General features: G+C 36.7%; 1 protein-coding gene across 2 annotated transcripts in view; it reads left to right on the forward strand.

Moving 5' to 3' along the window:
- The window catches only part of CNTNAP2 (contactin associated protein 2), a 2,269,257-nt gene that overhangs the window by 1,492,683 nt on the left and 752,449 nt on the right, over positions 1–24,125 (forward strand). For both annotated transcript variants that reach the window (XM_054495308.2, XM_063667934.1), the window contains one exon: positions 889–1,089. In XM_054495308.2, coding sequence (XP_054351283.2) covers positions 889–1,089 — 201 coding nt within the window. The remainder of the gene's footprint in view (positions 1–888; positions 1,090–24,125) is intronic.

Here is a 24,125-nt window from a genome sequence, read left to right on the forward strand (position 1 = left end):
TGTTCCTGGCTCATCTTTCATCTTGCACATTTCCAGCCGTAGAAGCCATCATTTCTCCAGGGATCCTAGTTTTATCTTAGAGGAAATGGTATTTAGTGATGACAGTCTGGTGCACGAGGTTAGTCCTTGTGTAGGAGCTTTTTCAGTACGCAGAGGCAAGACATATGCCACATTTAAAATTAGATAACATTATGTTAGGTTCTTAGTGATGCTTCTAACTAAAATTTAAAAGTATATGGAACTTTTATTTAACCTTATCTATTTTATATCTGCTTCTTTTTCTCGCACTGAAATTTTCAGGGTCAAAATCACCAAGATAATTAGTCACTTGCTTTATTCCACATGTATAGAACATTTCAATAGCAGAGAATGCAGTGTCTAATTTTGCCTAAAAGGTCAGGGTGAAAAGAACATTTGTTGACAAGATGAGGATACATATTCTGATTAGAGCAAACACCATGTAGGAAGACTCAGAGGCCTGAAAGAGGGCATAGTTCATTTAGGAAAGAGAAAATCCAGTTCCACCAGAGGAATGATGGATGACAAAGTCAGGAAGAAGTTGGGACATAATGAGCCTGGTATTCAATGCTGCAGATGTTAGAGCACCAACCAGATACAAAAGCTTTTTTTTTTTTTTCTTTTTTTGCCTTGCTTTCAGGAGGTATCTTGCATTTGTTTTCAATAAAAATATTACTTTCCTACTTTGTCCTCATAAGCAGAACTTAGGGATGAGCGAAGAGCAGGGGGTTTTAAGGATTGCTCTCCTTAACACTGTTCTACACCAGCTCAGTAAAAAGACCATTTAAGTGTGGCTCAATTATTTTCTGATATTTGGAGAAGCATTTGCATACTAATGATCCAGGGTCCTGGTTGTTTTTCTCCCCACAGAGGACAAAGTGTGGACCATAGTGTCTCATGACTTGCAGATGCAGACGACTGTGGTCAGCTACAACCCAGAAAAACACTCAGTGATACAGCTCGTTTACAGCGCCTCCATGGACCAGATAAGTGCCATCACTGACAGTGCCGAGTACTGCGAGCAGTACATCTCCTATTTCTGCAAGATGTCAAGGTTGTTGAACACCCCAGGTAGGCTGAGAATGGAATGTTACTTTTAATTACTGTCTCAGCTGGTGCTTGAAATTGCCTAAACAATCCAACAGGTGTGGTTCATTATCTTACAGTCCAGTCTTCAGTAGGAAGGAAGCTGTAAATAAGTAAAATAAAATCATTTGGCTTGTTTTCTGGGGAATGAAGCTAAGAAAGAATGATTCTGAGGAAAAAATAGTTCATTGTTTTAAACTTAGGGATTTTTAAATTTTATGTGCATATATGTTTCTAGTGCTTAATTGTCAGTAGTGGCTGTGGGACAAAGTTAATCAGAGCTCCTTGTGAACATTCAAGCAATTCCCTTGGAGAGCTTTAGGTGTCTTTATTGTAAAGATGAAGCATTCTAAAAATGGTCTACAGCCAAATAGGATATCGAATAGCGATAGAATTTAGAGCTCTTTCTTCCCAGTAGTTGCTTCACAGTACCTGTTTGTCTCAAGAAGTCTAGCCTGATTTTTTGTTTTCACGATGGCCAACTTTTAGCAATGTGCTAGTGTGTGTGTGAGTGTGCACATGCAAACACACATACATGTGTGCAAGACTGTGTCCGGGGTGTAGAGAACAGAGATTCCAAAAGATATACTGGAAATAACTTTACTGCAACAAGTCCGCTATGCTCTGGGAGTCTTGGCAGTAAATTCGAGATGTTGTCAGAAAACTGCATTTCTGTGTCTGTAGTAAAACACAGTGGAAATAAGTCAAAGAAACATGAGTTCATAATTTCCAGCCTTACCACTTCCCAAGTATGTGACTTTGGGTGAGTTAGTTGACCTCTTTTTAAAATTTTACCTTAATTGACAAAATTGTATATGTCTATCGTGTACAATGTGTTATGATTATATATAGTGCAATGGCTAAATCAAACTAACATATGCTTTACCTCATACATTTATTACTTTTTGTGAAGCAAATACTTAAAATCCATACTTAGCAATTTTCGAGATATAATAAATACATTGCTATTAACTGTAGTCGCCATGTTGTACAATAGACCTTTTGATATTAAGCCTCAGTTTCCAGTGTCTTTTTCTGTCAAGCAGAAATTATAATGCCTACTTCAGGGTGATTGGGAGAATTTCATAAGGTAATATACTAAGTACTTATAAGACTTGATACACTAAAGGACATGATAAGTAGCAAGTAGTATATTGATTTTTTAAAATCATGTTAAGCAGCTTTGTGCTATGTCAGAGACCAATGGGCTGTTGGATGCCCCAAAACAGCAATGAATTGAAAGCAATGTTGTAGGAAGTAGTTTACAGAGAAGAGTTATAAGCAGTGATACGGCTCCGATGACTGAAGGAACACCAGGGTTCTTAATCTCACGCAGAATTGGATAAAACGACATGGACATACGTGGAGTGGTTTTAAGGAGAGGAGAGTTTAATAGGCAAGAAAGAAGGAAGGAAGAAAAAAACAGCTCCCTCCTGCAGAGACATAGGTGGGGGGATTCCAATGAGAGAAAACCCCGTGTGTGGTGGTAAAGTGGCTGCTTATATGAGGAGGATGGAGGAGGTGGTACCTGATTTGCATAGGGCTCAGGGAATTGGTTTGACCAGGCATGTTATTCAGGTAGCCCGGGGGAAAAACTGGCCCACCCTAGCCTTTTAATATGCAAAGGCAGGGCGCCATGATGCTCTACCCACATGGAGATATGTGGGGGTGGCCATGTTGCCAGGCACATGTGAGGGCAAGGAAGAAGATGGCAGGAATCGCCACGTTTGGGTGGACCCAGTTTCTAATGGCCAGTATTTGCACATCAAAGTTTGCTGGCCTGGCTCTAAGAGCTGGGGCTTTCCTGCTAGACAACAAACATTTTTGGAGCTGCTTTAAAAGAAACAAAAACTTTCCCAGGACCCCTTTTCCCCTCTATCTGTCTAAAATAATTTCTTAATAATTTCTTAATAACTCCTATAACAATAGTACACAATATTGTGAAAATGTGAGTGCTTTCTATGTGCAAAGCCTTGTGCTAGAATTATAGACAGAGTATCTAAGAAATAAGGTTGGAAAGAAAGGGTGGAGTAAACTGGGAAGGAAAGTAAATGCTGTGCTGTGGAGTTGGGACTTCATCCTGAGGGCCAGTACTTCTCAGACTTTAGTGGGCATTACAATATCTGGTGAGATAATAAAACCTGGTGTGCTGGGCCCCATTTCCTGAGTTTCTGATTCAGTAGGTCTCAGGTGGTGCTTGGGAATTTGCATTTATAATGAGTGCTATGAACTGAATTATGTTCCCCCCAAATTCGTATGTTAAAGCCCTAACCCCCAATGTGACTATATTTGGAGATTTGGCTTTTAGTAAGTAATTAAGATTAAATGAGGTCATAATGGTGGGGTCCTAGTCCAATAGGATTGGTGGCCTCAGGAGAAGAAATGGGTTGAAAGAAGTCTTTCTCTCTGTCATGTGAGGGCATAGCAAAAAGGCAGCCACCTTTAAGCCAGGAAGAGAGCCCTCACCAGAAACAGAATCAGCCAAAACCTTGATCTTTCACTTCCCAGCCTCCAGAACTGTGAGAAAATAAATTTCTGTCATTAAAGCCACTCAATCAATGGTATTTTGTTATGGAAGCCTGAGCAGATGCATACAATGAGGTCCCAAGTGATGCTGATATTGCTGATCTAGAGACCATGCTGAGAACCAGCACAACTCTTTCTTCTGTTCACTTTCACTTATCATAGGGGTGTGTGTGTGTGTGTGTTTTAACTGGATCCTGTTTCCAGTGCTAGGAAAAGTCAAAGACTGTATGTAGGAAACCAAGGGCAATAAGAGCCATTAATGAACCTCATCAGCTTGTCTTCACTGTTTCATGAGCGGATGCTCCTTATTGAAGCCCTTTTCACAGATTCCAGTTAATTAGTCTTCAGTCCTGTGGTGGGGGTAGAGGTGGGGACAAATTCCTGACCAGCAAAAGAACCTTGGTACTCTCAGCTTTATGTTCTTTATTTTCTTTCTTTCTTGTATTAAACTCCAAAGTCAGCTTTCAGTTTTTGAATTTTGCTCTGGTAATTGAAAAATACAGTATGGCTCCCAAATATGTTCAACTTACAGTTGAGGTACCAGGAGAATTAGACTAGAGGTGGGAAAATAGTTTACGTTTAGTGCTCCTGGTCTTGCAGTTCAGCATCTTTCTTTCCCCCTCATTGACATTCCTTGTCTCTTCCTCTCAGCCACCATGAAGCCTCACACACGTAACCACTCCCCTTTACAAAACATAAGACGTACAAAACATCAGGAAAAATGGGATAAACTTGTTATTAAGCACTATGTTATTTGCATTTTCTAATAATGAGATGAAGACATTTTTCTTTAACCTCCAGTTACCCCTTTCATGAGGAAAACTGCTAAATTGAAATCAAGAGTAAACTTAATCTGAACAGTAAAAATACTATTTTCTTTGTATTTCTAGACATGCAGACACTGGGTGTCCTATCATTTGTAGATTATTATTGTACATAATAAATCGTACGCTAAAAATCAGTTTCTCATAACCTTCTTGCCTGTTTGGACATTCTATATGTACATCAAATCTTTGGTTCACATAGGATTTGTACTTAAAAAATGTTTGCTGATTCAAATGAAATGAATAATATATAGCTTTAAGTGTTACCTCACCCAACCTTGGGGCAGTTGTTTTAAGCAGGAGTGTGCATCAAAATTTTTAGGTTGCTTGTCAAAATGTGGATTGAATGGCCTTACTCCCAGGCTTTGATAGAGCTTGGTTGGGGCCCCAGAATATTTGCTTTTAACAAACATCCATGGGTAATTCTGTGAACCACACACTGAGAAACATTGTCTTTAATTTATGGCGTGAAGGTTTCTCATGTTGGAATTTAAGGTGTTAGTCCTTCATGTGGGAGAAGATTAAAGGGAATATTTGGGCTTGTCTGACCCATTCAAATAAAATGGCATACATAGTTACCTCCTTCAGCTAAAATAAATTGGCATAATAAAATTTTTAAATCCTTCTGATATACCAGTCTCTAAATATTGTAAAGTGAATTTCAGCTTACCCTTCTGAGTCATGTTTTACACTCCCAATTTTCATTTTCCAGGCCTGCTAATCTACAGAATAGCTGATGCAAGGAAAAGGAGTGGTTGAGACAGCAAGTTCCTTGTATTATTATATTTTGTATATGTCAAAACAAGAAAGAACACAATTTAATAAAAATCTTTAATTTGTTTTTTTAAAGAAGCAATGTTTACTGTAATTGGTTTTTTTTTCCTCCTTCATGGTAACATTCAATTTTAAATATCCATTTACTTATTCTTAACTAAGACTGAAATTATATTAGAACTTCTGTAGTAGTACTTGTGACATCTGTTCAAATACAAAGTACATTCATTATAGTCATTGCAACTAAAATGAATATCAAATGAGTTTGTAATAGCTATGCTCTTAAAATGTTATTTTTTATTTTAAGAGCTGTACCCTCAAGAGTTCATTTGGGGCTCTGTAGTTTCTAATGATACTTATGATAAAGAGTTGATATTCATATGGACCTCATTTTTATTCTGAGAAATATTTGTTTGTACCATACCATTGGCTAGCAAATGTAAAATTACCCATTATTAGTTTCTTACAATTTTTACAAGGATAGTAATACATGCCTTGTAATCTGCTCTCTTTTATTACTACAAAACTTAAAAATGGAAACAAATTAAAAATAATGATTTTGCCAGTATTTATGGTCATGTCTGTTCTCGCAATGTAACTATTACTTCAGTTGTCCTCAGCTTTACAAAAGACATAGAAATGGAAAAATAAAAAGTTATTTTATTTTATGTAGAAAAGCCTGCTTAGAATGAGGCATACCAATTTGGGAATCACCAAATTAGTTCTACCCAAACAGAGAAAAATCATTAATGGTCATCCAAATGCATGTCTACATGATTTATATTTATATCCCCAGATTTGTAAATGTAATATTACCTTAACTTATGAAGGGCTAAATTAGTGAACAATGAAATCTACTTCTCAAATAAGTACCATAAGAACTTGAATTTGGCCAGGTGTGGTGGTTCAGGCCTGTAATCCCAGCACTTTGGGAGGCCAAGGCAGGTGGATCACTTGAAGTCAGGAGTTCAAGACCAGCCTGGCCAACATGGTGAAAACCCATGTCTACTAAAAATACAAAAAAATTAGCTGGGTGTGGTGGCATGCACCTGTAATCCCAGCTACTTGAGAGGCTGACACAGGAAAATCACTTGAATTCGGGAGGCAGAGGTTGCAGTGAGCTGGTATCATGCTACTGCACTCCAACCTGGGCGATAGAGCAAGACTGACGCAAAACAAACAAACAAAACAAAACAAATCTTGAATTAGATAAATCAAGCACTGAGGGAGTTCCATTAGATCCTACTTGAGTAGTCTTAGTCAACAATACTAATACTTTTAGATAAACAAAATGTTTCTCTGTATTTGGACAAGAACTATTATGCTGCCATTAAAATGTTTATTTGTGTATCTTATATACATTGTGGTAATACATTTATTTTACAAATCATAATACACTTTCTAATTAAGAATTTTTTTGCTGAAGTATTGATTCCCTACATATATAGAGATTTATTTAATTGTAGAGATATAAAGTTATCTTCCCTATTTTTCTGGCTATATTTAGCCCTGTTTTATTGGTTTCCAGTGCTTTTCTTCTTCTAATTTTTCAGTGTTGTCTAGTTCTCATGAATGATACTTTTTACTGCTTCTTTTGTTGAAAGAAGCAATATAAATTATATATACTTTTGGATAGTTTACTATTAGATTTTGTATCTATTGAAATTGAATTATGCTTACAATTTTTGCCTATAAAATAAGCTGTGTATAATTCAGTATACTTGATGATACTAAACTGTGATTTAGTGGCTTTGAAAAGACAAGAAAACATGACTCTGGCATTGTAACATATAATCTATTTTTAGCAAGAAATTCTAAACTTTGGTGCAGTTATCAAGCAAATGAAATTTCAAGTTATGCTGTGCATTATAAGAGGGTGCAGCATTTAACTCTTAAGACGACATAGATAAATCACTCAATTCCAATAAAAGATTTTTCAGTAAATAAAATTTATTGTGACTAATCAGTGTATTAATCAGAAGATTATTTACTTAATTATTATACCCACTCATTGTATTAAAATTGGGTGATATAATTAAATGAGACAAGCAAGGAGGATAGTAATAACTAAAGGGTAAAATTAGAAAATTATATTGAGTAATGTTTCATACCCAGACAACTAGCATCTGCATGATGGGCACTGTAATTGAAGGGGACAGAGGGATTGCAGGGAGAAGAGTAAGCAACTTTTTCAACAATATGGATAGGAGTTGATGAGAACCTCAACTGGAATAATGAGTAGGAGAATAAGTCAACAAATAATTTTTAGTTTTGCCCGTGTATCAGGAAGTGTGACATATAAGCTGATATGGGAAAGATTCATATGAGTTAACTAAGAAAAAAATGAGAGAAGGATTCTGGGTTAGTGATGTCAGCATATTCAATGATTCAGAATGGCTGGAGTAGGGAACTTGAAGATGGGAGAGGCAGAAAAATGGAAACTGGAAATTAATTCAGAGTCTCTGCATAATGTTGAGGATTTCATTTGAATGGCAAACAGAATGATTTCAAGTAGGGAAGTTCTGGCTGTTCCATGGAGACTGGAGTGGAGGAAGCAGAGGTGGTGCGAAGACTCTATCGGCACCAGAGTGCACATGGACTGCATGTCTGGGAGGCCCACTGGGACTCGAGAGAAAGTTTGTTGTTGTTGTTGTTGTTGTTATTGTTTTTAAGTTTAGATGCTGGAATCAACAGGAGTTGTGATTACTTATATATACAGGAGGAAGAAAATTCAAGGGTGACTCAAGTTTCTGACTTGAAAAACTGGCCAACAGTTCTAAGGCTTACCTTGTTTATTAAGAAAAAACTGGAGAATTGGTGGTCACTTAGATTTAACATGCAAAGTGATGGCACTAGGAATACAGGTTTTTATGTGATCTGTGATGGTTGATGGCATAGTGTAAAATCCTTTAATTGACATCAAAAAATTAATGAATTAAATTTTTTCTTCCTTGAAATTTTCTTAAACATACTGCATGGGGAAAAGAAAGAGCAGGGGAAAGTTTTCAAAAGGTTGATGGTAAGAGGATGGCTACATGTAGAAAAGCTGCTTAATCAGATGACAAAGCAAGAGTAGGGGTTTAAAAATGTTTGATATTTTTAGGGATGAGGGAGTTGTAAGTAAATTTATAAACCGAGAAGGAGACATTGGAGAGGTTCAGATTAAAGATGTAAGACAGAAAAGGAATAATAGGTCCCAGGAGAGAAAGAAGAGTGTAGAATTTGCTTTGGTAAAGAACAAGAACACCTGTTTCAAGAAGGGAGCTAAAGACAAGGGCAGAAGTTTTCATTAAATGTCTTGAACAGTGCCATTCTAGACATTTATCTTATTTAACTCTCAAAGTTATGCAAAGTAGATTTTATTATCTCTGTTTTGCAAAATAGGACTCAGAGGAATAAACTTACTGAAGGCCACCATATTAGTTCATTTTCACGCTGCTGATAAAGACATACCTGAGACTGGGCAATTTACAAAAGAAAGAGTTTTAATGGACTCACAGTTCCACATGGCTGAGGAGGCCTCACAATCATGGCGGAAGGTGAAAGACATGTCTCACATGGCGGCAGACAAGAGAGCTTGCTCAGAGAAACTCCCCTTTATAAAACCATCAGATCTTGTGAGACTTATTCACTATCATGAGAGTAGCACAGGAAAGACCTGCCCCCATGATTCAATTACCTCCCACCAGGTCCCTCCCACAACATGTGGGAATTGTGGGAGCTACAGTTCAAGATGAGATTTGGGTGCAGACACAGCCAAACCATATCAGCCATCATTGCTGGAAGTGGAAAAACTGAGATTCAAATGTACATCCATCCTACTAAAAACCTTTCTGACACACTGAAGAACGTGTGAACGTGGAGAAGTCAATGCTTGGCCACCAAAGTTAGTATAGAACTAATCCCAGCAGGAATTGTACCCACCCTCATCTCTTCAACCACTATGAAAGAACGTTTTCCCTCTTGTCATTTTCTTTTTTGTGTGCATGATTAGAAATGCTATTTACCAAGTGACCTTTGGTCAGTTCCAGTATTTCTGATTAATAAATTAATCTTAAGGTAAAATTTATTAAGGGTAGCTTGAGTTGTACTAAAAGGGTACTACTAGTGCCTTTCAAGTGGCAGACTTGAGCTTTGAGGTGAGACTTTGATTTTGTATGTAGCTTAGTCTTTAAAATAACAAATATAAGGATGAAATGGAAACTCTGTGAGGTTATCCAGTCACTCTGTAGAGCTTGAAAATCTGCCTTCTCATGTCTTTCTGGTTAAGGTAGACTCTAACCTTTTGATTCTGAAAAGCTATGTTCAAATAAATACTTATTCTAGTTTAGAATAATTATAAAACAAAGTGAAAATGCAAAGCCTGCATGAGAATTATGGGTTTTATATTTATTTCTTCTTGTAGTTATCTGGCCATATGTTTTCTTAAGTTTTCAGACAGGATACCACACTGCTGTTAATCTTTTTTAAACAAAGATTATATATTAAAATGAGAGCAACTTAGAAATTACACCAAAGCTGAATTTTCTTTGAAGATGATCACATCTTAATGAATGAATTTGTCCTAATTTATGAGAAGTATGAGTTTATAGAGTTGCATTTAAACTAAACTTCAATATATTAAAAGACCATAAAGCCAAGTTTTTAAAATTTGCATTTTACTTTATTATATTATAAAAGATTTTAAAAATGAAGAAATGGCTATTATCCAATTCAAAAAATTAAAAAACTACTTTTGGACTATTTTTCAAAATTCCATACTACTTATTCTGCCATTCTGAATAAAAAAAGGGATAATCATAAAAAGTCTTCTAAAAAGATTGGATAGGTAAAACAACATGTACTTTAAACTTTGTAAAGGATAAAATAATATAACAAAATTTAAGGAGAAAATTTTTTTAAAGTACTGACAATTTTATTATTTATCTTTATGAATATTACTCTCCAGTTTTTGCTTCCATCTGTACATACTTTCACAGAAACAAAACTGGAATGAAGTTAATCTGATAGTCTTTTCTACTGACATTAAATCATAATTTTTTCCAGTTCATATATTTTCCTTAAAATTATCCACTTTAATTACGTCGTAAAATGAAGAGAAATCTAATTCATCACCTGATAAACCTAATCGTAAATTATTTTTGAAAATACCTCCCCTAAACAAGATACTGAAAAAAAGCATCAGAGTTTTACTATAAACTTCTCTTGGAAATACCTAAAGTATTACTAAGATATTGCTCAGTTATTCATTCTGCAAACATTTATTGAGTATAAAATATTTAGCTAGGTGCTATGAGAATACAATGAGGGTAAAAATAATACAGTTGACCCTTCAACAACATGAGTTTAAACTGTGAAGTTCTGCTTACATGTGGATTTCTTCTGTCTCTACCACTTCTGAGACAGCAAGACCAACCCCTCCTCTTCCTCCTCCTCCTCAGCCTACTCAACATGAAGATACAAGGATGAAGACTTTTATAATGACCCACTTACGCTTCATGATTAGTAAATGTATGTTCTCTTCCTTTTAATTTTCTTAATAACATTTTCTTTTCTCTAGCTTACTTTATTGTAAGGATACAGTAGATAATATATATAACATATAAAATGTGTGTTAATTGGCTGTTTATGTTATCTGTAAGGTTTCCAGTCAACAGTAGGCTATTGGTAGTTAAGTTTTTGGGGAGTCAAAGATATAGGTCAATTTTTACTGCACAGGGGGTCTGTGCCCCAACCCCTAAGTTGTTTACTGTACTTTTAAATAGCATTTGCCTTAAAATATACAGTGAAATTTTTTTTGTAGTGACAATAAAATCATTTTGCATAAGACTTACAAATACTGAAAAAATCTTACTAGCATGTCCATCATGGATAAAAGACTGAATAAATTTAGAATTCATAATGACTTCCAAACATTTTGATATGTGTATTTTGCATTAGGTAATTCTGCCTCCCCTGTTTGAAGAGGTTATATTTGGAGGAAAGATCAGGAAGGCTCAGGAATGGGAGAAAATAGGGTCTCAGAGTACTATTAGCTGGGATATCAGTTCAGGTTTAACCAGAGAAACAGAACAAATAGAAGATATATTTAGAGATTTATTGCAAGGAATTGGCTTATGCAACAGCGGGGCCTGGCAAGGCAAGTCCGAAGCTGGGGCACACTGTCAGGAAGGAAAGGCTGGAACTGCCAGACACAAACTGAAGCTGATGTCCACAGGAGGTATTTCTTCTTCAAGGAAATATCAGCTCTATTCTTAAGGCCTTTCAACTGATTGAATCAGGCCCAACCAGATTATCTAGAATACACTCTTTTACTTAAACTGCAATTACATTTACAAAATGCCTATGCAGCAACACCTGGAAGAATGTTTGTTTGAATAACTGGACCCCGTAGCTAAGTTGACAGATAACAGCGACCATCACAGTCAACAAAGATAACTTTTAAAATGAACTACTGATAAATCCATTGCTGGAATAGCAATGATTTATTCTCTCATTTGTATCACATATGCCTCTCTAGGTCAGCATAGGCAGGTGAGATCCACCTGTTAGAGATATGGAGGGATCTTCCATTCGCCTATCTTTTCATTTCTAATGACGGTACAGTTTGGTTGAGTGTCAAATTGCCAAATAAAGTTAAAACAATGGCAATGTGAAAGAATCAAGTAGATCAACTCAGGGAGATAAGTCAAAAGACAAAGACTCCTTTTCTCCGTGTTGTTTCAAAAAAGTTGGAGTTGGCTTCATTCCACATTTTAATGAATATGGCATGTGTCTATTAACTCCTCATTCTCTCAGAGTTCTATCTACAGGGAAGCATCTCCACTGAGCCAAATACAAACATCCTCTTTCTACAACCTTCAGAAAGCTGCAGTGTAGCCCTGTCTTGCCATCAACATTCCTCTGCAATGTTTGTTTTCTCACTCTTAAAACTGAATCAAGTTCCACTACCATGCGTCATGAAGGTAATGTTAAAGATGCTCAGAGAAATACCGTTGAAGAAACTCATCCTTACAGAAGTGCCTATGAATAAAATAATCCATAAATTTTATTTCAGAGACTGTATCTTTCCCGAGCTAGTATTTTCCCACCAATGAATGATAAGACTTCTCTGAAACACTAGTCACACTGATGGAAGTTGGATTCTATTACCTATTGTTTGCTTACAATTTACCAACACCAGTGGCTGGGTAAATAGTTTTTATAGAACAATGAATAATGTTGCAGAGTGTTAGCTGACTAGGAATGCCACAGCCATTATGACATTCATCCCATATCTTAAAATCTCTAAAAAACATGCTCAGGTTTTTTTTCTGTCTTGATATTGGACCTGAAATTCAGGCTTAAAAATATATTGTCATCTATATATCTAGATAACTAATGCTTAATAATTATCTCCAAATTAGATCATGATATAAATGAAGGGAGAAGAAATAGTGTTAGTATTTATTAAAGGCTCACCTGGGCATTTTATATATATTGGCTCATTCCACCCCAAATCTCTGTGAGTTGTATATCAGAATTTCCATTTTATATCTGAGGAAGCATAACTTTAGAAGGGTTAATTAATCCACTCAAGGAAAAACAGTAAATACCATGCTGAGAGTCCAAACCAAGATTAAAATCTAGGTTTATGTTCCTCTAGACTCTAGACTATATATTTTCTACCCCAAGAAGTTAGAAAGGAAGGAAGCGGGGAAGAAAGGAAGGAGAAAGAAAGGAAGGGAGGGAAAGGAAGGAAGAAAGAGAATGAGGCAACCTAATAAGTTAATCAATTGGGGAATTTTAAATTTCTTCTATTGAAACATTAATATGTGCTTCCAGCATAGTTAAAAATAAAGGCTGTTTTGTTAAGCAGTAGACCAAATGAGACATTTATAAGAGCTGCACAAACTTCTTTCTTTCTTTCTGAAAAATCCTACCTTTTTATGTTTTTTTCAATATCCACTATTGGCCCTGACAAGTATATTAAAAAATATGGTTTATATGACAATTGGTTTGAAATGATATTGAAAAACATTTGATGTGAAAGAAATGAAAAAAAACATGCCTCTCTCTCTAAGAGCATTTGACTTTCATGTTTTTAATATCAAGGTATTTCAAATAGAACATGTGAATTGTATATTGATGAAATAGAAAAATGCTGCAAAAGGTTATCCCCTTCTTTTCAGACATAAGATATGGAAACGAAATGTTGATGTTTTCTTTCTTTCTTCTTCTTCTTCTTTTTTTGATCTTTTCAGAAGAAACTCTAATGTCTAAGCCTAACACAAGTGACACATCCAGTGTTTCATTCTTACGTTATAAATTTGCTTTTGATAGAGTTCTCCGAGATCCTGTTAAAACGAGAAAGATCAGAAATCACCAGCTTGGCAGAGCCCGGTGGGCAGCACCTGGGGAGATGAACAGCAGGACACTGATACAGACATGAAATTCAACTATCAGATATTGAGACTTACTCCATTAGGATAGGGACTTGCTTCCTGTCAAAAACAAACAAACAAAAATATGAAATCACCCTCAGTTTGGTTTTGTAAGTAGGAGAGAGAGCAGACTAGAGGAAGAGGCACTGGGGAGCAACCACGCTGAGGAGCAGGAAGGAGTGCACTGGGTGTGTAAGCAGAGGGGAAGGAGGTCCTGGGCAGGAAGGCAAGGTCCTGGGGGACAGCAACAGTAACTAGAACAAACAGTCCACTCTGCAGGTCTGTTCAGCCAGCCTGTTGGCTATATTTAGTATTTCATAAATTTTATAAACTCATGTTACTTTAGTTGGCTCAAATGTTAAAATCAATCTTTCTCTTTAGAAGACAGATATTTAAGCCTATCTAGAAACCAAACATATTTTATTTTGTTTTTATTTCAAAATCTCAAAATGGTAAGGTAATCAAGGCAGCAAAATTAAGAGGATCAACATTACGAGATGTTCAAGTATACCAAAAGAAGCTTAATATGTAAATGAGGACAAACAGGTTTCTGCTCTATTAATCACAGTTATAAATTTGCATAAAGAGAACTGGGAGAACAATTTATAAGGTTCTAATGTAAATATAAGAAATCTTTGAAATGGTATCAACCAAAGCCGAGAAAAAGTGTGTACCTCCTAAATGCTGGTTATGCTACATAAGTTTCATAGATTTTCACAAATAACTTGAATTTTGGAATAACTAGACAAATGTTATCCAAACTAATAAAAGATGGCCAAAAGGTAGATTAATATAGTAAAAAATTATAATATACTTTTTTGGCATCGGAATGTTCTAAAATAATTGTTTAAATATAGGTGTTAGCAATATCTAAAAATACATTCTAAACCTGATGATGAAGTTATAAGATAATCAATGGCAATGATTTGTCTCCTCCTTCTATCCCTGAGCAATTTCTTATTCTTTTTCCTTCCAATCTGGGAATAAACCACTTTCTTTGTTTAGCCATAAGAAACAACTCATCCATTAAAGTTTTATCATGAGATTGCAGCAATTCAATTACATCTTCAGACTCCATTTCTAATGCTAATTCTTTTGTTATTTCTATTACATTTGCAGTGACTTGCTCCACTGAAGTTTTGAACCTCTCAAACTCACTCATGATGTTTGGAAATCAACTTCTTTCAAACTCCTTTTATTGCTAATATGTTGATTTCCTCCCAGGAATGTTTTTAATGGCTTCTAGGATGGCAAATCCTTACCAGGAGGTTTTCAATATAGTTTACTCAGATCCATCAAGGAAATCACTATCCATGGCAGCTATAGCCTAGCAAAATATATTTCTTTTTTTTTTTGAGACTGAGTCTCACTCTGTCGCCCAGCCTGGAGTACAGTATGATCTTGGCTCACTGCTGCAACCTCCACCTCCCAGGATCAAGCAATTCTCCTGCCTCAGCCTACCAAATAGCTGGGATTACAGGTGCCCGTCACCACGCCCGGCTAATTTTTGTATTTTCAGTAGAGACAGGGTTTCACCATGTTGGCCAGGCTGATCTCAAACTCCTGACCTTAAGTGATCCACCCGCCTGGGCCTCCCAAAGTGCTGGGATTACAGACGTGAGCTACCATGCCTGGCCCATATTTCTTTTTCTTTTTTTTTTTTTTCAAGGCAGAGTCTCACTCTGTCGCCCAGGCTGGAGTGCAGTGGTGCAATCTTGGCTCACTGCATCCTCTGCCTCCTGGATTCAAGCAATTCTCCTGCCTCAGCCTCCTGAGTAGCTGGGATTACAGACACATGCCACCACGTTCAGCTAATGTTTGTATTTTTATTAGAGATGGGGTTTTATCATGTTTGCCATGCTGGTCTCGAGCTCCTGACCTCAGGTGATCCGCCCATCTTGGCCTCCCAAAGTGCTGGTATTACAGGCGTGAGCCACTGCGCCCAGCCTATTTTTTAAATAATATAACTTGAAAGTCAAAGTTACTCCTTTGTCCATGGGCAGTAGAATTCATGTTGTATTAGCAGGCATAAAAACAATATTAATCTTGTTCATCTCCATGAGGGCTCCTGCCTGACCAGGTGCATTGTCAATGAACAGTAATATTTTGAAAGGAATTTTTTTTTTTTTCTGGGCAGTCAGTCTCAATGGGCTTAAAGTATTCAGTAAACTTGTAAAAGCTGTAAACAGATGTGCTGTCCTCCAAGCTTTGTTGTTCCATTTCTAGAGCACAGGCAGTGTAGAGTTAACAGAACTCTTAAGGATCCTAGGATTTTTGGAAAAGTAAATGAACACTGGCTTCATCTTCAAGTAACCAGCTGCATTAGCCCCTAATAAGGGGCTGTCCTTTGAAGGTCTGAAGCCAGGCATTCACTTTTCCTCTTTAGCTGTGAATGTCCTAGATGGCATCCTCTTCCAATAGAAAGATGTTTCATCTAGATTGAAAATCTGTTGTTTAGTATAGCCACCTTCATCAATTACCTTAGCTAGGACTTCTAGGTAACTTGCTGTAGCTTCTATATCAGCATTTGCTGTTTCACTTTGCACTCCCACATTACGAAGAAGGCTTCTTTCCTAAATCTCATGAACCAACCTCTGGTAGCTTCAAATTTTTCTTCTGCAGATTTCTCACCTTCCTGAGCCTTCATATAATTGAGGATAGTTAGGGCCTTGCTCTGGATTAGGCTATGGCTTAAGGGAATGTTGTTGGTTCTATGCAGACCACTAAAACTTTCTACATATCAGCAATAAAGCTGTTTAACTTCTCTTTCATGTGTTCACTGGAGTAGCACTTTTAATTTCCTTTGAGAACCTTTTCTTTGTATTCACAACTTTGCTAGCTGTTTGGTGCAACAGGGTTAGCTTCCAGCCTATCTTGGCTTTCGACATGTCTTCCTCACTAAGCTTAATGATGTCTAGCTTTTGATTTAAATCGAGAGATGTGTGACTTTCTTTCATTCGAACACTTAGAGGCCATCTTATGGTTATGAACTGGCCTAATTTCAATATTATTTTGTCTCAAGGAATAAGAAGGCCTGAGGAGAAGGCAAAAGATGAGGGATCAGCTGGTCAGTAGTGCAGTCAAAACACATAATTATGAATTAAGTTTGTCATCTTCTATGGGCACAGTTAATGGCACTCCAAAACAATGACAATAGTAACGTCAAAGATCACTGATCACAGATCACCATAACAAATGTACAATAATGAAAAATTTTAAATATTGAAAGAATTACCAGAGTGTGACAGAGAGACACAAAGTGAGAGCATGCCATTGAAAAAACAAACAAACAACAACAAAAAAAAACCCGATGCCAATAGATTTACTCAAAGCAGGGTTGCCACAAACCTTCAATTTATAATAAAGCATATGATCTGTGAAGCACAATGAAATGAGAATGCCTGTGTATATCTGAAGTCACCCAACGGAGGATGTATCAGTGCCTGTGTCTCTGTGTGGGAACATAACATGATGTGTCTGTGTGTGTGGTTTAAATATATAAATAACACACACAAACACACATGCATGGTTTCAAAAAGAAACTACTCAAGCACAATTCTTCCACTCAAAATGTCCCTGAAGTGAGACATTTAACTCTGATGAACTTCTATACTATGTGGGGCAGACTTCTTGAAAATAACAATACACAGAACTTATTTGAAATGCAAACAAATCAGATTACTTATATGCAATAGGTGTTTGCTATTAAATTTGAAAATAACATATGTGGGGAGAATAATTGGGCTGTAGATAACTAAAAGTTGTCAATCATTAAATTAACTACAAGGGAATCCAAGATTAAAAGTGACAGAGGCAGAAAAGAATAAAAATGAAGTATAATGTCATACAGCTGAAACCAGAGTAATTTACCAAGAGCAGATACAAATTCAATGGGAGGGGTTGGCTTTGGTGAAATATGGGAGATAAAGAACTAAGGTAACATAGACTAAATGTAAATTTAAAAAAATGATCTGAAGTGAGAATGTTGTGGAAATATGTGGCCAATATTTTTAAGAACTGTTTTTTTCCATCAATTCAACATTGCTGTTATCCTGTTTCTAGTTTCACCTTAATATAGAAACAATGCAATTCCGGTAAGATATATAAAATATGTGCAGGCATGATTCAGAGGAATAGAAAAAAGAATGAATAATTTGAGGAGGAAAAATATAATTGGGGTTATATATGTAGGATAAAGGTATATAAAACAAGCCCTTAAAAATAATGTTAACTGCCTTAAAAATGTTATTTTTAATGAGAAAGTAGATTAACGAAGACATTGGCCTTCACTTGTATTAGAAAGGATTTAGCAGAGATTTTATCTGAAGCAACTTCTTAGCATAGTGTAGATGAAATATTTGCCTGTGTATCGGGTTTAGAAGTTTCACTGAAAGGAAAAGAAACTTGGCTTGCTGCCTCAAATTCTAGTGGCTGAAATTATATGAGGTGAAGTTTCCAACGCTGTCTCTTAAGATAGCCGACATTACCTTATTGAGTTTTCCACAAACCCAAGGCAGATTCTTTTGGCAAAACTTGACTTATCCACAGACTCTAGTTCAATCACAAACGTGATCACAGTCTGTGAGATTGAAATCTATAATCAAAATGCCATTAAATTAACTTAAAACAAGAAGACTAACTGTTAAAGGGAGAGGAGGGTCTGGCTACCACACTGTGTGGACAAGGTATATGGAGAGCCAAATTGTAAACTAGGATGCCAGTGTATTAATTTGTAATGAAAAAGTGTATTGCTGAGAGGATTGGACACTTCTGTTCTCTACCCCGCCAAATCTCCCCCTGCAGGGTTACCAGATGGGAAGCCAAATTAAAATCAGATGCTTGCTTCTTGGGCTTGGAAGTGGAACAAGAGGAGTAAATGATAGGATTGTGAGTTCAGGGTAATAGGTCATCTTTGGACTGTGGAGCCCTTTCTCCTAGGCTGCCGATGGCTATGCACAAACTTGATCTCGTTTACTGTCCTTTCCCCTCCAGCTTCCCACTGACCCTTTCTTTTTTCTATAGTTCTGTTCATGTATTCAATCAGGCTACAGTGGGGTCTTGCTGGCATGGGAGCCATTTAGTTCTCTTTGTGGTAATTTTGTTCCCATCTTTCCATTGAGTGTTGATATTTTAGTTTAACTCACAAGGTACAATCTTATTTTCGAAACTCTTCAGGGAGGCCCCCCTCAACCCACCACTGACAATGTAGGACAACAGAGATGATTTCTTAAATGTTTTCCAATCCTACATCTCTGTGGCAAAAAGTTTTTTAACACTATATTATGGCACACAGATAACTGAATTTCCTTTCCAAAGAGTAGAAAAGACAAACGAAAGGAAAATCTGGGTGGACTCAGAAGACGTGGCCTCTGTATAACTAAATCCTCAATCTTTTCTCAATTCTAAGAAGGGGAAAAATGATGATGATTGAGATGTTTGAATTCATTGTCAGGAAACTTGAATTTTTGCTCCCCATGGAGATCAAATGGAATATGCAGACGGAGTATTTTATTTCTTGGTAGTTTTATAGATATTTTGATCATTTTCTTCATATTAGAGCTTCCAATTTGAAATCGACTGTGAAGATGTAGAAACACTTGCTCAGCAAAAACGTCTTACGACATATTAAACCATTTTCCCCCTGGAAACTGTTGTGATAATAAATACTACCAAGATAGAGGAAACCACTGGGGTGGATAAACCTTATTATCTATCTGTGCATTATGGTTAAAAATACTAAAATCAAGCCGTGTATGTTGCATGGAGTTCTCCTGGAAAGCTATCATGTAATAATACAAGGGAAGATAAGAGAGAAGAAATACAAATGGGAGTGACTAGAGAGTAATACAATTAATTAATTTATAGCCACATATATTAAATTTGTTTAATATTGACAGTAGATTTACCCCTGGGAAGGAGAAGAAGAAAACAGAATAGATTTTATTTTAAAGAACTCCTGAAACCTTACAGGATGTTGCCTAATGAGGTGATGTAACATAAAACATCACTCGATGCTGTATTTGCATAATGCCTTTTTCCCCTAAGAGATTGTTTTGAAAGAATAACAAAGAAACTGAAATGAGGTGGAAAACAAAATAACAAAGCATAAATATTTTCTCAGTGTTTGCAAATATTCATAATAATTTCCTATCCTCTGATTCATTAGTTCTCTCGAGAGCCCACCTGGATGTCCTCAGAATGTAAACTGATACTTAATTATTACATTGGGATTTAGATTCTTTATAGCTATGCCACTTGTGTAAAAAATATTCATATCTATTTAAGAGCTGTGCAAAGCAGTGGTGATGTGAGTTATGCCATTTTGCTCAACACAAGACAAACTCCTCAAAACAGCTTTAATGTAGGCACAAACTGTTTTGATAAATAAAGCTAACTCTTAACAAGATTGTTCAGAGAAGGCTGTCTTTTTCAATGTATTCCTTTGTACCCTTTTCCTTTCAATGTAGAACCTTCTCTTCCGGCTGCTTCCTACAGCCTTTTCTTCCTACAGCTTTCTGAGCAACTCCACTTATCCATAGAGAAAAAGATTTTGGCACTCTGATTTTCAGATTACTCTTAGCCCAAGGTCTACATATCTTTCCCTTCTTCCTCCCCCTTCCCAATTTCATAGGAGACCCAGTGTTCACTTGTCTTGCTTTAAATTCTTCCCTATAATAGGCTGGAAAGACTCTGACACCAGACACGTTAGATTTGTTTTCTAACTAAATTTTAGTATAAAAACATTTAAGTCTAGTGACATCACCTCATGCGTATGGTTTTGCATTTAGTGCCCTTCATATTCCATTTTGAAATTGGCCATTCACTCATTCATTCTCTGAACTGATGCATATTGATCATCTGCTCTCTTTAATGTGCTAAGCTAATTTCTATGAGAGGTTAAAAAATAAGACCTGGTCCCTTAAGGCCAGTTAAAGACAAGGCCTATTAAAGATTTAATCTTCTACTAAAGACGTTTTAAACAGCTTTTTCTTACAGAGAGTAAGGTGGTAGGAGACTGGTGAGCCTCTGAAATCACATTATGCCTAATATTGGCCCTAAAAATATATTTTGTTGAGGTCTTTGTTAAGGGAGATATGGGGATATGGGGCAGATGAAATCACAGCATACTCTTCCTCTGTCAGAATTCTCATGCCCCCCTATTGCACACCCACCAACCCAACAAACACACACATTAAGATATAATTACTTATACCCAGACTTCTGTTTCCAAGGGGCTGCTGTCCTGCCTATGGTTATTGAAAACCTATTTCTCCATGATGTACCTATCTTTCCTGGGCCCTTTACCTATAATATGCACTTCCCTCCTCTTCCAGCCATGTCATAGATATAATCCTCCAGTTAACCCAGCCCCTAACTTCAGTGTTTTATTTTGTCTCAAAAATCCAAATATTTCTATTGAATATTTGGTGTACTTTTTAGAGAACGCCATGTCATTTTTTTTTGGAATTCTTCTTTTCCAAAATTCTCAAATTTTAATTTTAAGCAGTACATTTTTATTTCTGAAAATCAAATTTGGCTGATGAAGTGTTTAGCCCAATCCAGTGAAGCTCAGCTCCCCCTTTGAGCCATAGTCTGTGCTGTCTAAAGAAACTTCACTGAACTCATGGGTAGTACGGTATTTCAGTAGTACCTGTTGTATGCCTCGACAAGGCTTTGGAGAAAGTTCCTCTGTTCTGATTTCCAAATTCAGCTGTTTTCTCTGCTAATTGCTTCTTCTTTTTTTTTTTTTTTTTTTTTTTTTTAGACAGAGTCTTGCTCTGTTACCCAGGCTGGAGTGCAGTGGCATGACCTCGGCTCACTACAACCTCCGCCTGCCGGGTTCGAGTTATTCTCCTGCCTCAGCCTCCCGAGTAGCTGGGATTACAGGTGTGCGCCACTATGCCTGGGTAATTTTTCTATTTTTAGTAGAGACAGGGTTTCACCATGTTGGTCAGGTTGGTCTCGAACTCCTGACCTCGTGATCTGCCCATCTTGGCCTCCCAAAGTGCTGGGATTACAGGCGTGAGCCACGGCACCCAGCCCATTGTTTCTTGATATGAGCACTGGCTATTCTACAGCCTGCACCATGACACAGCCCTACCTAGTAGAAACTTTGAGTTAGATTGCAGTCATCAAAGCCATTTGCCCTTCCTTTGTCTCTAATAAAATTACCAAGGACCTCTCCTTAAGTAATCTATCATCCTAAACTCTCAGGAGATAACTCTGAGTCTTGGTTTTCTTTAAGGTTTGCAAGAAAGGCCAATCACTCCTTTCTTAGAATATTTCATACCACTTTTTAACTTATTTCCTATAATACCAAGATGGTACACATATTAATCAAAAACACAAACCCTCCAGATCTGACATAATGTAGATGCAACAGTACATACTTTGCCCAGTAAGTACCCACTCCACCTCAAGTATCCTTTGCCCTTTACAAACCGTGTTCCAGATTCTACATCTCTATCACAGCCTGAAGGGTAATGTCCCAATGTATTCAGGAATAGTTTAGACTATGATGGGATGGCACAGTCCCTACATCTGCTACTGAATCAAGGAGCTGATTAACAGTGCATTGCAGCTCTAGGCAAGAGTTAGAGTAGGAAATAAAATTAAGGTGTAGGGGTTAGTCAGGAAATTCAGATAAAACTACTTGAGAAATGTAGCTAAGCAAGATATAATTATCTAACTTATAATCAGACTAGAACATCAGGCCTCCCATCCCTAAAGGCTTCTTTTTGCAAAGAGACAAGTGATACCATCAAGTAGCAGATGGTATTCTTGTATGGGTGTGAGTGAGTAATGAACACTTCTTACCTTAAGAGTAGCCTGCTCAGAATTTGGTTGTAGGAATTATTCCTATTGGTGATAACTTGCTAGCTTAATAGTTCATTATTTCTATGTCTTCCATTCCTTTGGGCTAGTGCACTTATTAAATTAGAAAGGTGTGGGGGGTCTGGAAAGTTTCAGTAACATCTCTACAGGCTAGCTATTGGCCTCTGCTATTTGATCATCTCAAACTGTCTAGCAAATTAATACAACCAAGGAAAGCCAACAGACTACATTGATTTGAATATAACTCCAATTTTTTTATTGTATTTCTTTAAAGTTCTATCACATATTTTAGTTTGCAGAAAAGAGAAAGTTACTCAGTTTTAGAGCGTGATTTTTTTGTCTCACTGGATGTTTCTGGTTTGTTTGTTTGTTTGTTTGTTTGTTTTTGAGACGGAGTCTCGCTCTGTCACCCAGGCTGGAGTGCAGTGGCATGTTCTCAGCTCACTGCAACCTCCACTTCCCGGGTTCAAGTGATTCTCCTGCCTTAGCCTCCTGAGTAGCTGAGATTACAGGTGCCCACCACCACACCTGGCTAATTTTTGTAATTTTCGTAGAGATGGGGTTTCACCATTTTGGCCAGGCTGGTCTCGAACTCCTGACCTCGTGATCTGCCCGCCTTGGCCTCCCAACGTACTGGGATTACAGGTGTGAACCACGGTGCCCAGCTGAATGTTTCTGTTTTAAAGGTCCTTGCATGTGGCTCTGTATGTAACCCTGTCCTTGCAAAGTTGTTAGAAAAAGATAAATGAACTCCCATTGGTTTAAGGAATTGACTGTGAAGAGCGTGATGTAATCTAAAAATCAGAACACCAAAACTTGTTTCCTCTTTGGATAAGTGGAATTCATCAAAGAACAGAGTTTATGACTTCTCTTTACATAAGAGATGACATTATCTATGATGAAAGACCTAGTTCGTGATTTTCTTCAGATTCCATATGGACATCTTACTTGCTAAAAGCAACGTGGCCAAACAATTTCTGCCTGTAGGAAATTGTTTCCAGTTATGTTTCCTCATGAAGTAGTATCCTGAAATTACCAGTTTACATACTGTTTGCAATTATTACTACAAATGCAGTTTAGCTTTTGTGTAAATAAATGAATTTTTATTGTATATATTTTAGGTATACAACATGATGTTTTCATATATACATACATAGTGAAATGATTACTGTAGTCAAGCAAATTAATATATCCACCACCTAATATTTAGCTTGTAAAGCCCTTTAATTTCTAAATATGGAGTTGTTCATTTATTTACTTATTTATCCATTCTTTAACTCATTAATTATTTGTACCAACATTTGCTGAATATGTACTTTGTGTAAGTCACTTTGTTAAGCTCTCTGGAAAATAAAAACAAAGTTCAATTTTCTGTGTAGTAAAACGTGTTTAATCACAAGCCGTTAAAAGAGTACTAAATTAATAGAAATTTTTCATGTCAGCTAGTGCATTATTTTGCTACGGCTTCCATCACTAAGTACCATAGACTAGATGGCTTAACCGGCAGATACTGCTTTTCTGCCAGTTCTCCCAATGTGACTATAAGGATTCTAATCCTGTTTTTGTGTTTGTATTAAAAAGTGAGAGAACATATAGTCAAGACAAATGGATTAAATTGTTCATCTTGCCCCTAAGAATT

The sequence above is a fragment of the Pongo pygmaeus genome, chromosome 6 (assembly GCF_028885625.2).
Source record: "Pongo pygmaeus isolate AG05252 chromosome 6, NHGRI_mPonPyg2-v2.0_pri, whole genome shotgun sequence".
Taxonomy (NCBI): Eukaryota; Metazoa; Chordata; class Mammalia; order Primates; family Hominidae; genus Pongo; species Pongo pygmaeus.